The sequence below is a fragment of the Ambystoma mexicanum genome, chromosome 10 (genome assembly GCF_040938575.1).
Source record: "Ambystoma mexicanum isolate Mex_15411 chromosome 10, UKY_AmexF1_1, whole genome shotgun sequence".
Lineage (NCBI taxonomy): Eukaryota > Metazoa > Chordata > Amphibia > Caudata > Ambystomatidae > Ambystoma > Ambystoma mexicanum.
Window position 1 is genome coordinate 1,596,595,233 of NC_090932.1, and position 14,799 is coordinate 1,596,610,031.

The 14,799-nt window shown below is 45.7% G+C and overlaps 1 protein-coding gene across 2 annotated transcripts in view; it reads left to right on the forward strand.

The window, feature by feature from the left end:
• Window positions 1-14,799, forward strand: part of PI4KA (phosphatidylinositol 4-kinase alpha) — a 2,470,135-nt gene that overhangs the window by 1,567,347 nt on the left and 887,989 nt on the right. For both annotated transcript variants that reach the window (XM_069619956.1, XM_069619957.1), the window contains 2 exons: window positions 2,317-2,468; window positions 2,980-3,087. In XM_069619956.1, the coding sequence (XP_069476057.1) occupies window positions 2,317-2,468; window positions 2,980-3,087 (260 nt within the window). The remainder of the gene's footprint in view (window positions 1-2,316; window positions 2,469-2,979; window positions 3,088-14,799) is intronic.

The window sequence follows — 14,799 nt, forward strand, 5'->3', positions numbered from 1 at the left end:
TTGCCCGCTCAGGCCCTCCCCTCGCTAAGCCTTTGCACTGAAGACAGATATGTTCTAGCATAACCATGAATTAGAGCGGTCATTACTTTTTGTCAAGAGATATCTAAAATTGTAGATGAGGACCTCATGAATATAGTATAAGTGTAAAACGCATGATGTTGCCAATGCAATGTATTAAATGAATTGCACTAATATGATAATTGATTTTTTTAAATACGTATTTTTGATATTTTAATATTTTTATGAATAGTGTGAAAAGTTATTAACTATAGCACACTTAATGAAAAAATAAAGCAATCCTTGTGCTGAACAAATACAGTGTCTTATGTCCCTTTCTGGATCTGCAGCTCTTGAATTTGTACTTCTGCAAAGACAAGTTCAAGATGGTTACTCTGGCTGAGATCCTTCAAACCCTTGAAATTCAGGAATAGCTAGTCAACTTAGATCGCCAGGACACATGCTTGTATGTGGCCATCCACAAAAAGTACAAGTACCACCTGAAATTCACAGTGGGGCAATGCCAATACCAATTAAAAGTCTTGCCTTTTGGTCTACCTTTGGCATCCAAGGTCTTCACCAAGCTGCTTGCAGTGCAGTGGTAGCAGCTTTCCTCAGAAGGGAAGGTTTTCATTTCTTTCTCGTCGGACTTTGCTGCCCGACCAGCAGCGGCGCATCTTTTCTGCACATACAGTCTTTTGCACAGCTTGGGCATCTCCGTGAACTTCAAGAAGTCTCAGGTTTCCCTCAGTCCCTCCGATATAGCGGGTTGGTCTTCGACATTCGCCTGGGCAGAGCCTTCCCACCAGAGGATCGAGTGACGAACATCTCCAAGATGGTCTATGTCCTGCTATCTCGGGAGAAGGTTCTAACCTCTGTTTTACATCCTCTGCTGGCTTTTATGTCTGCCCGCATTCTTGTAGTGTCAGAGGCTCAGCTACGCACAATGTTGCTTCAGTGGCTCCTCAGTACTCAGTGGCCTCCATTTCGGAAATGTACCTCAGATCTTCTTCAGGTCTCAAGGAAAGTATCTCAAGCCCTGGAGTGGTGGTCCCTACGAGACAAACTATTGAAGGGGGCTCTGTTTCAACAACCATCGCCCCAACTAACACTTGCCACAGACATGTCCTTAAAAGGCTGGAGCGCACCTGGGAAATCTATCTGTGAGTGACCTATTGTCTGCATCAGAATGCTGAGAAATGAAACCCAAAGTGGGGGGAGGGAAACGGGACGCTGAGGTGGTGGGGGGGCAGACCCCGAGGCGTGCAAGAGAAACTAGACCCCAAGGCGGGGTGTGAGAAACTAGACCCCAAGGCAGGGCCAGAGAAACTAGACCCCAAGGTGGGGGGAGCGAAACTAGACCCCAAGGTGGGGGCGAGAGAAACCAGACCCCAAGGCGGGGCAAGAGAAACCAAACCCCCAAGGGGGGTGATAGAAACCGAAGGTTAGGGATTTTGAGACTGTGTTTGGTATTGGCAATTGTTGTCCTGTTTCTGACTTTAATGCTTTGTGTTTTAATGTCTGGCTGCCCTATTCTCCCCTTCCCGCATTGTCACTATGTGCTCTGTGCCTATCGTGATAGTGAGCTTGCATTTTAGTTATAGAGGGGAGAAGGGTCTTCATTGCCAAGCGTTTTATGCATACACTGTATAATTTTGCTATGTCTACCTAAGTATTTATTTGAACTAATAAATATAATTATGTGTAACTGTGGTTTTCTTGTGCCACTCTGTGGACTTGTCTTCTTTCCCCTGCATTCGGTTAAGCCTGTCTGCTCTGCCAGACTTCCTACTATAGAGCGGTATGGCTTACCTTTTAAGCTAGGTGCACTACCCCACCACTTAGTTAGATGTTGTACAGCCCTCATCTACTAAGGGTTGTACAAAAATCTCTATATCGCATGTTTTATATCATTTCTTTTTTTTTTAAATCTACATATTTGCCTTGAAAAAAACACAACAGTGCGAAAAACGTGGCAACCAAATATATGTTCAAAATAGATCTACATGTGACTTGAATTTCTTTTATATGAATTAACTGCAATAAAATTATATGTATTGGCGACATCATTATCGGGATATTGCACTTGTAACCTAGATTGTTTAGAGTAATCACAATACCTTACTTTTATTCGCGGAAAGTATGCTTTCTAGATCTGCATAACACACAGACAAAATGAAATGAACGCAATGAGCTTGCCTCTGCATTTTTTGTCATCTACACATCCTGTTAGTCAATCAAATCCAGTGTTCAAAAGTTTTCTTTTTTGTTTTTTGGTCCTTTTCGTTTGACCATGTCTTTGTATACCATTTTTCCCAGTTTTTGATCCAGAGGTTTGAAATAGCCAAGTACTGCAGCTCGGACCAAGTGGAGATCTTCTCCAGTCTCTTGCAGCGGTCCTTGTCACTAAACATTGGAGGGGCGAAAGGAAGCATGAACCGGCATGTTGCAGCAATCGGCCCTCGATTCAAGTAAGTTCTCGCTTTATCCTCCTATCGACCTGAAACTCTTTGCTAGTGAATATTTGAGTCTGTTTTAGCCCCATCTAGCTTTCTATTTTATGTTTTTACCTAATAGTCTATAAAATAAAAATTGCACTGTCAGCAGATTAATCAGTGTGGTTTGACTTATGTTTCTGCAAAAAAGAACAGGAGAGTGGTGACGGCTATTCTTGTTCTATTTATTTTAAAATAACATTGTATCTACAAGGGGGATTTTTCTTTGTAACCAATCAAAACTCAATGGTGCATTGATCATACTTTAGCTCTCATTGTAGCCTGTGAACAGAGGTATTTATTCTACATACATAAAACATGGAAAAAAAGGAAGTTGAATAAGTGAGTGAGTTCACACTCTTTTATACTCAGTATAGTGTTAATCATTAGCAAGGATTGAATGCTGTTTGCTACTGCGCGGTCTGCTGCATGGCATATTGTGGTGTGCTTTTCAGTCACTGGATTTAATGCCTCTTTCTAACTCTAGGTTGCTCTCCCTGGGACTCTCTCTGCTTCATGCTGATGTGATATCCAATGCCACAATTAGAAATATAATGCGTGAGAAGATCTACTCCACTGCGTTTGATTATTTCAGGTACTGTGTCTGAAATCCATTTCAACTTGTGCAGATTTTGTACACATTTTTTAACTCTATTTACCCTATATCAAATGACTTGCACAGGTTTCTTCCATTTGCGATGAAATGAAATTGTCCATGTCCTCTCTGGTTGCCTTCATTTGCTGTGTGCCACTTCTCTCTGCATTTTATTGTGAAACACACTAGCTACAGCAATTTTTGATGGGTCTTCACCTCTTTCCTCAAAATCAGTTTATTTGTAGTTGCTTTGAACATGGCTCCTCCCTGACCATGAGTGTATGGTGAAAAGTGCCCAGATGACTGGGTATTTTATTTAATTTTTTTAATGTTATTTTAGTACTGGTCTATTTTTTTATCCTTAATTTATAGCGCACTTTATACTAGCACGTGGTTTTTAAGTACGGGATTGGGATTCGGACCTGTGTTGCACTGCATTGTCTTGCTTCCTAGACAAACTCGTTGTCCCAACAACCAATGTACATGCAACGAAACGCTATGAATTCATTAAATTCTCAAAAATTAGGGATGTAAAATTCAACAGCAGTAAAGAAAATACACATACAAAATAAATTCCTTCTATAATACAATTCATTTCCATTAAAAAAATCCATCAAGTTTTAAAGAAGTTAAAAAGGATATCTACACAATTAATAAAGGTGTAAAATAGTCACCCAAGATTTGAACCCAAAAAATAACATTTGTTCCGAAACGTCACATCATGCACAAATTTGGTAGAAAAAAGTACTTTTTCCTGCTGAGCACTACACTGGATAAAAAGCTGCTTTAGCTGAACCTACCTCATTGTTACAAAACCTACACAACTTATTCTGACAGCTGCCCCACAATAAAAAGAATCTCACGTGTATGGATAAGGTTTAACCTCTTTCTTAAAAACATCCTCATAATGCGGCTATCTGGACAGCGTGAAATGTAAAGTGGAAGAGTGTCACTCCGTTTGTTCTCAAGGGTCAGGTCATCGTACATTTTAAAAGAACCGCTCCTATCACAGGTATCGTTCCCGTCTGCATCAAGTATTTTCTTCTGTGGAGAAACTGGATTTGTTACAAGGAGGTCTAAGCTCGCACTCCATTTAGCAAGTGCATTTACGTTTACATTTAAAATTAAACATCCAAGCACGAAACGCTCCAACTTTTTCCCTATGACATGCAGCGTCCCACAAGGAGCTTGTCTCTTGCCAGCTGTATTTAATCTTTATATGAAACTCCTCTGTGATTTGCTTGAGGATACAAATGTCATATTTACGAATTACGCAGACGATACTCAATTGTTGCCGGAACTGACGGGAGACTACAAACAGCACAGCTCTAAATTTAACGCTGTATTTAAGATAATAAAGCAATGGATGCGAAAACAATGGATGTGCTTAAATGAAGTACAAACAGAGTTGCTGATCTTTGGCCTAACACATTTAAGAACTAAACTAGAACCGAGGTATGCTAACATTAGATTAAAAGACTGCATCATAGAAACACAATCCAGAGTAAAAACCTTGGGCACTTACATGGATTGCTCTATTAGTTAAGAAGCCCAAGCAAAGGGAATAGTTCAAAATTCTCAGCATTATTTAAAGCGTTAAAGACAAATCAGACCGCTAATCTCAGACAAAAATTGTGAAACTTTAGCAAGAGCTACCATCCTATCTTGGATGGATTATTGTAACACCCTGCTTGGGGGCGCCTCAAAAAAGGATCTGCAGATCTTTCAAACTGTACAAAATGATGCAGTTTGGATTATTAAAAACATACCTCGAGGAGAACATATCTCTGAACACAGAAGAATACTTCACTGGTTGCCTATCAAAGCCAGAATTCCATTTAATATTCCAGTCCTTGCACACAAGGCAACTTATGGCAATGCCCCTGGCTACCTTAAAGAGTGAATTACTCTCTATAAGCCGGACAGAAACTTTAGATCAAGCAATACCTTGCTTTTAACATGCCCCCGTCCCCAAAAAATGAAAGGAAATGGAAATTCTTTTGCCTAACGGGCCTCCCAAGCATTTAGTTCCCTTCCTTTAGGCCTATGTCTCGAAAGTGATCTCCTATCCTTTCGAAAGAATCTGAAAACTCATTTATTTGAATAACCAATCTGTACCATTATTTCCTTGTGTAGGATTTCATACGTGTTTTGTGTAATGTTTGTTTTGCGAATTTGAGAACCACGCCTTGATGCTTGTAGAGTTACAGGAGTTTAATAAAAAAATATAAAATAAAAATGTAATTAAAGCAGAGAGTTCGAAGCCCCTATAATATTTTTCCTAAATAATAAAATTGCCTTCCACAAGAAAATACATCTCATGGACATCATACCTAGTTCATACCTTGGCATAACTATAGGGTCGCAATTGGGTATGTTAAGATTTTTGTGCCATATTTTACTTTCCAGTTTACTAAAGTCGAATACTTCAGAGAAGGAGCTGATCTCAAGGCCATATAAAAGCGCAGGTTTTGTAGAAGGAAATTAAAGGGGTAAATGTGAAGTGGCAACATTTTCCAGCAATGACACACCTTTGAATTCCAAATTGGGTTCCTCTTTCCATAGGTTTTTCATGCATAGAAGCCCTTATAGGTACGCTCATCAAGGTAAAAGTCCGGTATTTAGTGGATTGCATGACAAAGTGAATTACCACCCAACGACCAGGAATATGTTGATGATCTCAAACCTCAAACCAACACAATTAAAACACAAAACATTGGTCTTAGATGTGTTCACTTGTAGATTATTCTAAAAAGCATAAGCATAATAGCAATTCAGGCGTCGTCGTAATCCCACTGGGATTCTATCCATTAGGAGAACATCATCCATGTAGCCAAGCCAAATACATATTTTTTAACCAATTTTGGGAGCTATAAACTAAATGGGGTCCAAAAACTCCCCTAGATCTGATATATATAAATTAAAGAGGCAGAGGGCTAAGACGCACCCCTGCCCCCGACCCCTGACAGTCAGTATAGCCTCTGAATCTGAGCCCTGTGTGTCTTGGCTAACCTTGAGCTTTGTATCAGAATAAATGTGTAGTAAAATGGATAACAGGGAGGCTGGGAAATTCCAACTACTAGGTTTTGCCCAAAGACAAGATCTGTCCACCATATTAAAGACAAGGGTCAGGTCAACACATGCAACATACAAGGGGTCAGCCCCCTTTTCTGCAAGCCCATTCTGTTAATCACCATGCCATTAGCTGTTGTTCCAATCCCTCTCCAGAACTATGTCTGAAATTTAGATGGATGGTTTGTTGATGCAATCCAATCCTCAATCTCCTTTAAGAGTAAGGCAGAGAAGATGTTACTGTCTGCGTCCAGGGGGGCGATTGTGTGATAGCTAACTTGCAAAAGGAGTTGGTCTACCTTCTTGAAAATGGAAACTATATGTTATTTTCCATGATTTGGGAATGGCCCGATTTACCAGGATACTATCAAAAAGCAGAAACAAATAAAAGGCCCAAAGTGCTCGTGCCAATTTCATGATCCTGTCAGTTTTATGTTCACCACTGGCCCTAGCCAGACTTCTCGGAGCACTTTAGAATCTAGTTTGAGGTTCAAAAGGTGGGAGGTGAAACAGAAGCTACAAAATGTTTCCGGGATGGGATAGAAATATTAGGATAGGTAAGTGGTAGCATGGGAAGTAGAGGAGCTAGATTACGTGGGTATGTTTTGAGGCTCTTTCTGAAAGTGGTGATTGAGGCTGCTGTGCGAATGTGACGAGGTAGGGCGCTTCATACTCTGGGGGCCCAGTAGGTAAAAGCTTGTTTTGTATGCATGTTAGTTTGCAGAATGGAAAGTGTAGAAGATGCTGGCATGGTAGTCTAGTATTTGTGTGGGTGATCGGCTTGCGTTTTCTGTGAAGGTAGGATGGGGTATTGAGGTGGATGGCTTTGAATAAAAAGTTCAGTCTTTTCAGTACATGCAATTCTCTAAGGTACAGGCAGCCAGTAGAGCAGAGTGATATGTGAATGGTTGCGTAGAATGAGTTGGAGAATGAGTCTTGCTGATGCATTTTGTATGGCTTGCAGGGGGTAAGGTTGCTATCTGGCAGTCCATTGAGTAGAGCTTTCCTGAGTCCACCTTGGACATAACCAGGGCTTGGACTGCGGTGTGGAAGTCATCAGGGGGAAGGGTGTGTCTGATCTTGCATAGGAGGTGTAGTTGTAGATTGCATGTTTGTAGATTGCATGTTTTTTTTAAAACTGTTTTTATTGAATTTTACAAGTCAAAAGCAAAGAAAACATTCCCTCCCACCCCTCGAAGTGACGAGCATTCAAAACCTAAATCTTCTTTCTTCTGGATAGTCCCTCCACCTTATTGTAGTTCAAGTAGTCTCAGGCGCTGCGGGCACCACATCACTCTGTAGTCATCTTTAAGAAAAGTCATAATCTCCCCCCAATCCACAGCAAAGTTTTGCACTTTATCCTCCATGGCGTAAATTGCCCACTCCATGGCCACTATGTCCCAAATTTTCCGTAGCCAATCCTGTTTCATGGGGATCTCGGGGCTCTTCCATCTCTGAGCTATCAACAACAAAGCTGCAAGAGTGAGCATCACTTTTGCTTTCTCCCTTCCTCTGATTCCCCCCTCTTCGTAGGCCCCACGGATGCCCAAGAGGATCTGTATTGGAGTTTGTGCGTCCCCCGGGCCAAAAGCCTGCTCCTGCACCCTTTGAACCTCTTCCCAAAAGGATGCAATCTTAGGGCACCTTCACCAAATATGTTCTGCTATTCCTGCCGAACCACAGCCCCTCCAAGAACTACCCGATCTTGTGGGAAACACCTTATGAAGCCGGGCAGGGGTATAGTGCCACCCGAATAAAATCTTATGCCACGCTTCCTGGAGCTGGGACGCTCTAGCCAATTTAGATATCCTCCTCCACAATCTTTCCCACTCAGCCCTACTGATTTCTCTCCCTAGAACCCTTTCCCATTCTGCATGTAAGCCCACTGAGGATCCGAATGCGAGCTATCTAAAATCTTATAGATATTAGAAACTAGGCCTTTCTTTACGACATTGGTCAGTAGGAATCTTTCAAACTGTGTTGGTTCCCGAGTTGCCGCCATCCTAACTCCCAGATGAAGTACCCAGCGTCTTATCTGTGCGTATCTCAATCTTTCCCTCTTGTATTGCAAATTCTCATTTACATTCTTCAAACCACAGCAATTCTCCTCCTCGAAACATGTCACATAGCTTCCCACAGCCTCCCTCCTGCCATCTCTCAAATGCTCCTTTCTCCAGACCCGGGGTGAAGTCTCCATTACCAAAAAGGGGGGTAAATGGGGATGGGTACGTAGTGATTCCCTTAGATCCCACCAATGTATCACAAGTATCTGCCATTAACTTGGTTATAGTGCTTTTGTAAAGCTGCCGAGGTCTATGCTCTTTGGGGAGCCAAAGCACTTCCGATAGATTGCGGTGGGCCACCGCTCTATCCATTCTCACCGAGTTTCTCTTGCTGACTTTCTTCCCCCTTCAACCATTCCCTAATGATTCCTAGCTGTGTTACCTCATAATACCGTCGAAAGTTTGGTAACGCTAGGCCTCCTTCTCTCTTGGGAGCCATCAGCAAACTACCACTCACCCTAGGTCTCTTCCCTTCCCATACGAATTCTTTAGTCTGGGTCCCCAACTCTTTAAAAAATCTTGAGGGAACCGGCTGCGGGATCGCCTGGAATAAGTACAACAGCCGCGGGAGTGTTACCATCTTTACCGCTGCAATCCACTCTAACCAAGATACCCTAAGGCCTCACCATCTTTGGTAATCCCTCTTGATTGCCTTAAGAAGAGGGGGAAAATTCGCTGAGTACCACTCGGCCAGAGTAGCTGTTATTCTCACCCCTAAATATCTAATCCCTCCCGGGCTCCAAAGGAGATGAGTGCCCCCCTTTAACTCGTCCCGTTCTATTCCCCTAAGCGTTCGGTTTAGGACCTCAGATTTGTTAGCGTTAACCTTTAGCCCTGAGGCCTCCCCAAACTTTTCCAACAGGGACAAGCTAACTTGGAGCGATTCTCTCGGTACTGTCAACATAAGCAACATGTCATCAGCAAAGGCTGCGACCTTCTGTTGTCCCCCCCCCCCCCCCCAAACTGGATGCCCCTTATTTCCGGCGCCTCCCTAATCGCTTGCAAGAGCGGTTCCAAATAAATTGCGTAAAGGATTGGGAATAGCGAGCAGCCTTGTTTTGTTCCCCTCTGTAGATTAACCCGTCTGGTAGCTATCCCATTCACCATTATTCTAATTGACGGGGCTTGGTAATTGGCCTGAACCATTGTCAGAAATTCCCCCCCAATGCACATCTTTTCCATTACTCGGAACAGAAAGGACCACTCCACGCGGTTGAAAGCTTTTTCCGCTTCGAGTGCCACCAGGACCGCAAGTGTGTTCGTTTGCTGGACCTTTTCGACTAAATGGGCCACCCGCCTGATATCGTCTGCGGTTTGCCGGCCTTTGACGAAACCTGCTTGATCGGGGTGTATCAAAAAAGGGAGAATGGCATCCAGCCTGTTAGCCAGAATTTGTGTATATATCTTGGCATCGATATTGATCAAGGCAATGGGGCGATAGGCTGCTCTCTCTTCCGGGTCCTTATGTGGTTTAAGAACAAGGGTCACCTTTGCTTCCTCCATGGACGGGACCATTTTACCTGTCTGCTGAAACTAAATGAATAGAGCAGTCATTTGCGGGGCCAGCTGCGTCATAAACAGTTTATAAAATGCTGCAGTGTAACCGTCAGGGCCTGGGGCTTTGTTTATTGGGAGGACTCTAATCACCCCATGAACTTCTTCTTCCGTGATTTCTCGGTTTAGGGCTTCCCTCGTCTCCCTAACAATTTCCTGTAGCTGTACAGATTGTAAAAACTTTTCCTGCTTATCGCTAAGGGGGTGTGGGATGCATAAAGGGAGTCATAGTACCCCGCTATAGCCTCCTGCATTTCTTCCCGCTTTGTGACCCTTTCCCTAGAGCCCAATTTCAACGCTGTAATGGCATTTTTTGCCCTTTTCCCCTGAGTAGCCTTGCTGAAAGCGTATCAGCCTTATTTGCCTTCGCATAATATTTTTGTCTCACCCTGCTAACAGTGCACCCTCTGACTTTTTAGTACGCAAAAGTTCTAACTGTCCCAACGCTTTTCTGTATTCCCGCATGGCTACCCGGGATGGGGTCATACCCGCTGCCTGTCTAGCCGCTTCCACCTCAGGCTCTAATTGGGCCTCCAAAGCCTTCAATTGTTTCACGCGAAAAGCAGTTGCTGCAATTAGGTCCCCCCTGATAGTAGCCTTGAATGCGTCCCACCGTACCTCCTCCCCCGTATCCTCCTTCCTATTAACAGCAAAGAAGACCCTAATCTTCTCTTCGATGTCCCCCTGAACTTCCGGGTCTCTTGGGACTGCCCTTGGAAACTTCCAGCCCCATACTTCCCTCACCCTTCTACCCATTTCCAGAACCGCCAACACTATCTTATGGTCCGCTATTTCTACAGTCCCGCATTCACCTCACAAATGCCTCCCACCATTCTGGATTGCGATCCATGAACTCCAGATAAGAAGGTGTAACCCTCCTCTTCGCCCTTTAGTTCTCTCCATACATCCCTCAATCCCAGCCTACCGATCTTTTCCTTCAATTCAGCCGACATCACCGCCCCCCGATCCCTCACTTGTTTACAATTTCTGTCCCTCTCCCTATCCCAAGCGATATGCAAGGCTCCCATCAAAACAATCTGCCCCAAGAATGTTCTTTTAATACTTTCAGGACCCGCAGCAAAAACTGTTCCTGACCAGAGTTAGGGCCATATACAACCGTAATTGTGTAAGGGGCATCCTGATATTTCCCCCCGACCACAATGTATCTCCCCTCTATCTCTCGTCACTGCTTCAACTCTGAAGTCAACCGTGGTCCTAATGGCCAGAGCTACCCCCCTTCTTTTACTATGCCCTGAGGCATGAAAATCCCCGCAGCTTCAACCTTCCCTGGTCCTTGAATACAAGGTGCGTTTCCTGGAGCCCCATAATGTCGGGTCTTTCCTTTCTCGCAAAGTGCTCCAACTTTTTCCTCTTTAGTGGGGAGTTCAGCCCTCTCACATTATGCGTTAACCACTTAAGGAGTTAGAACTTGAGACTTGGGCCTTACTATGAGCTACTGTCCTCTCTCCCCTCCCCTCTTTGAATGACTCGTCCGCCCCCTCCCCTTGTCTCATCCCCTCCTCCCCCTTTCCCCTCCCTCCCTGGAAGGACACCCTCTTCCCGCTTGCTCACCACTCCTAACTTGGGCATCTCCTCCCTTTCTGTACCCAAATTGGTTGCTCCTCCTATGACCCATGACTAAAGTTATCCTTTTAGAGGCCCACCACCCCTTTTTACCGCCTTCGTAATTCAGGAGTCAATGGATGTCCCGTTCCTCTCTTCACTTGAATTTCCTTTTCGCTGCTTCTTGCCATCCTTGCCACTTCTTCTCCTTTTCTCTCCTACTGTCGTCCATCTCCAGGGTTTCATCCTGGTGCGAACCGTCGCGCCCTGTGCACCTGCGCTCAGAGGAGTTTCCTCAAACTCTATTCGAAGGAGATCAGCCCCTTCCTGTAGGGATGTAATACGCTTCTGGGCTCCCACCCATTCAAAGAGCAGGCCAAACGGGAAAGTCCATTTGTACCGTATGTCCTTCTCGTTTAAAACCTTTAACAGTGGGCCCATTTGTCTCCTTTTCATGAGCGTGCTACTCGCCAAGTCCTGAAATAATGCGATCTGCTGCCCCTTGAACATAATGGGCTCCCGCTGCTGTGCCGCTCGAAGAAATGCCTCCTTCTGGGTGTATCTAGCAAAAGCTGCCAGGACCTCTCTAGGTCTCGCCATTTGGCCTTTGGTCATCTGTCCAGCTCTATGTACTCGGTCTAGCTCAACCCTCTCAGGGTTCCCCTCATCCAGGATGTCGGCAAAAATGCTTTGAAGCACCGCTTTCAAGTCCTTGTCTAACACCGACTCCTGCAGCAATTTCACTCTGATATTGATCCTTCGGGATCTATTCTCCAAATCTTCCATTTGGACATCAAGATTTCTTGTAGCCACGTCCAACCTATCTAAGGCTTCACTGTTAGCTGTAGTTTCATCCACTACTTCTTGGAGGCCTTTTTCCAGAGTGTCTGTCCTTTCCCCCAGTTGTTTTATCTCTCCTAGGGCTTCATTCAAGTCTGCTCTCATCAGTTGAAATTGGTCCTGGAAAGTCTTTGCCAAGTTCATTGTAAATGCGTGCAGCTCCCCCAGGAATTCCTGTCTGGACATCACCGGCTGTTCCTCCGAAACTCCCTGCTCAGAATCCTCCCCGACCGTCTCACGAGATGACCCAGGGCCTTCCCTCGGGGTATACACTGGCCAGATTGCAGGGAGCGTGCCCACTGTGTCACCCATGGCTTGAACCACTTTCCCCCCTTTACTTTAGGTATTGGTGGTCATGTTGCTCAGTTCCCCAAAACTTATGCCTATATAGTGTTCCTGAAAGGCAGACCGTAGGAAAGCGTTGCTCCGCTGCCCCCCCACTATGCCTGAAAGGGCCGGAATTTAATGCCACAAAGGGTCAAGGCTTTCTGCCACTGCGATCCTCCTTAGATGTTTTACCCGCCGTGCTTTGCCGAGGAGGGGTGATGAATTGCCAAATGCCGCTTCTCTTGGGTATTACCCAAATTGTTGGTTTACAATTGTTCGAATGAACAATTGACTGAACTTAAAGGGTCACAATTGACCTTTTCACAATTGATATATATAGGGTTTGGCGTTGGGTGGGGGGTTGTGGGGGTTTCCCCCCATCATATATGTTACAATTGACCTTCACAATTCGGTCAATTGTGAAAAGGTCAATTGTAATTCGAACAGTTGTAAAACGAACAATTCGTATACAACCTTCTCTTGCACCCTCAGCTGAGGCTTCCTAGATTATGCCAGTCCTTGCTTTTCCCCTAGGCAGTTCCGCTCTGTCCCCTTACTCAGATCCTCCTCAAACAACATGGGGGTATCCCGCTTCCATGCAGCTCTCGAGCCGGGTTCTTCTCCACTCCAGGGGGGCCAGGGAAAGCTAATCGGGCCTGACACCGTATCCACCTCAAGGCCGCACTTCTCGGCAGTCGGCGCCCTGTTGCCTCGCTGCACGACCCATGACCTCTCCTCCACCTGCCACGGGACTCTACAAAGCACCTGCCTCTCGGAGGGCACTAGACGGGGGGGCGGCTCTCGCCCTCTGCCCCGGGCCGCTTCCCTGGCCTCCACTCGCTTTCCGGGTCTCTAATTATCCGCTGGTAGTCTCCCGCTCGTCACTAGCTTTCCCGCCACTGCTCCTACTCACTTGGTATGGCGATGCAGGGTGTCACGTGCGGCAGACCTCTCAGTCATGGAGTGCCGCCATGTCAGCAGGGGCGGGCGTGTCTCCGTATCGCCTTCACCAGCTCTCCCGCTCCCGCTTGGCCCCTCCGATGCCCCGCCGCGCCTGTAACTCCACGGAGGTCCTTCTCCTTCCTGCTCTCAATGGCACATCTCAAATCAGCACTGTACTGCCGCGGCCCCTCCAGGTGTACTTCTCCCTCTCGTCACGGGGGGGGGGCGGACCATGAAGCTGCTTCCGCGGGCTCACCCGCTCCTGCAACCCGCTTCCAGAGTTCCGTCGGGCTTGCGGCTCACTCTCCTCAATGCACCTTTCTCCCTAGAGCCTACCGGCCCTCTCGATGCCGCCCCTCGCCGCCCTGGCTCTTTTGCGCCTACTCCTCCCGACGGCTCCCTTCTCGACAGCGCCGCTCCCAGAGTGCTGCACCGGCTGCCTGACACCACCCGTCAGCTCTGCTCCACTTCTTCACTCCCCAAGGGTCTTTCATGGCCACTACTGAAGCCTGTTGATGGGGCGGTGGGCATCTCACATCAGCCGGGACAGGAGAGCGCCGTCGGCACATCTACTCAGTGCCGGCGGCCATCTTGGAATCAGATTGCATGTTTTGGTGACAGACGCAGTGTGGTATTTGAAGGAAAAGTGGTGTTTGTTGGTGAAGCCGATGGATTTTATTGGTATGGAGAGGGATATTTGTGGATTGTCTGTGCTAAGTTCTTTGATACAGGGTCTGAGGTTGGGAGTGTGCCTGGGAGGCAGATAAGGAGGTATTCTGTTTCTGAAGGGTTGAGCTTGAGGAAGTGGGTAGGCATCTCAGTGGTGATAGTGGAGAGATAGGAGGATGTAGAGGTGTTAAGGGGATGAGATTTGGAAGTATATTTACATGTCCTTTGCATATTGCTTGAAATGGATGCTGGATGTTTTTTGTTTGCCTAGGATCTATCTAAGAGAGTCATCCTGGGGGATAGGAGGTTGAGTAGAATGGTGTGGCTGATGGTGTCAAAGGCTACAGAGAGATTCAGATGTAAGAATAGGGCTGTGTATCCTTTGTTTGTGATGTTGTGGAGGTCATTGAGGATGTGAAGTGCAGTGGTCTCGGTGCTGTGTCCAGGTCGAAATACAGATTGGAAGGGGTTGTTTGTAGTAATGTGTTGTTGTAGTTCCATGACGCATTCAATGATTCTGGCAAGGTGTGGCAGGATAGTAGTGGAGCTGTAGTTTTCTGGGAGCTTGTGGTCAGGAGATGGTTTTTTGAGGTGGGAAAGATTTTTTGCAGTGTGAGGGTCGTGATGCAATTGGATGTGGCTTGAAATGGGTATGCGTCATCCAAGAGGTGTGCAAGTATTG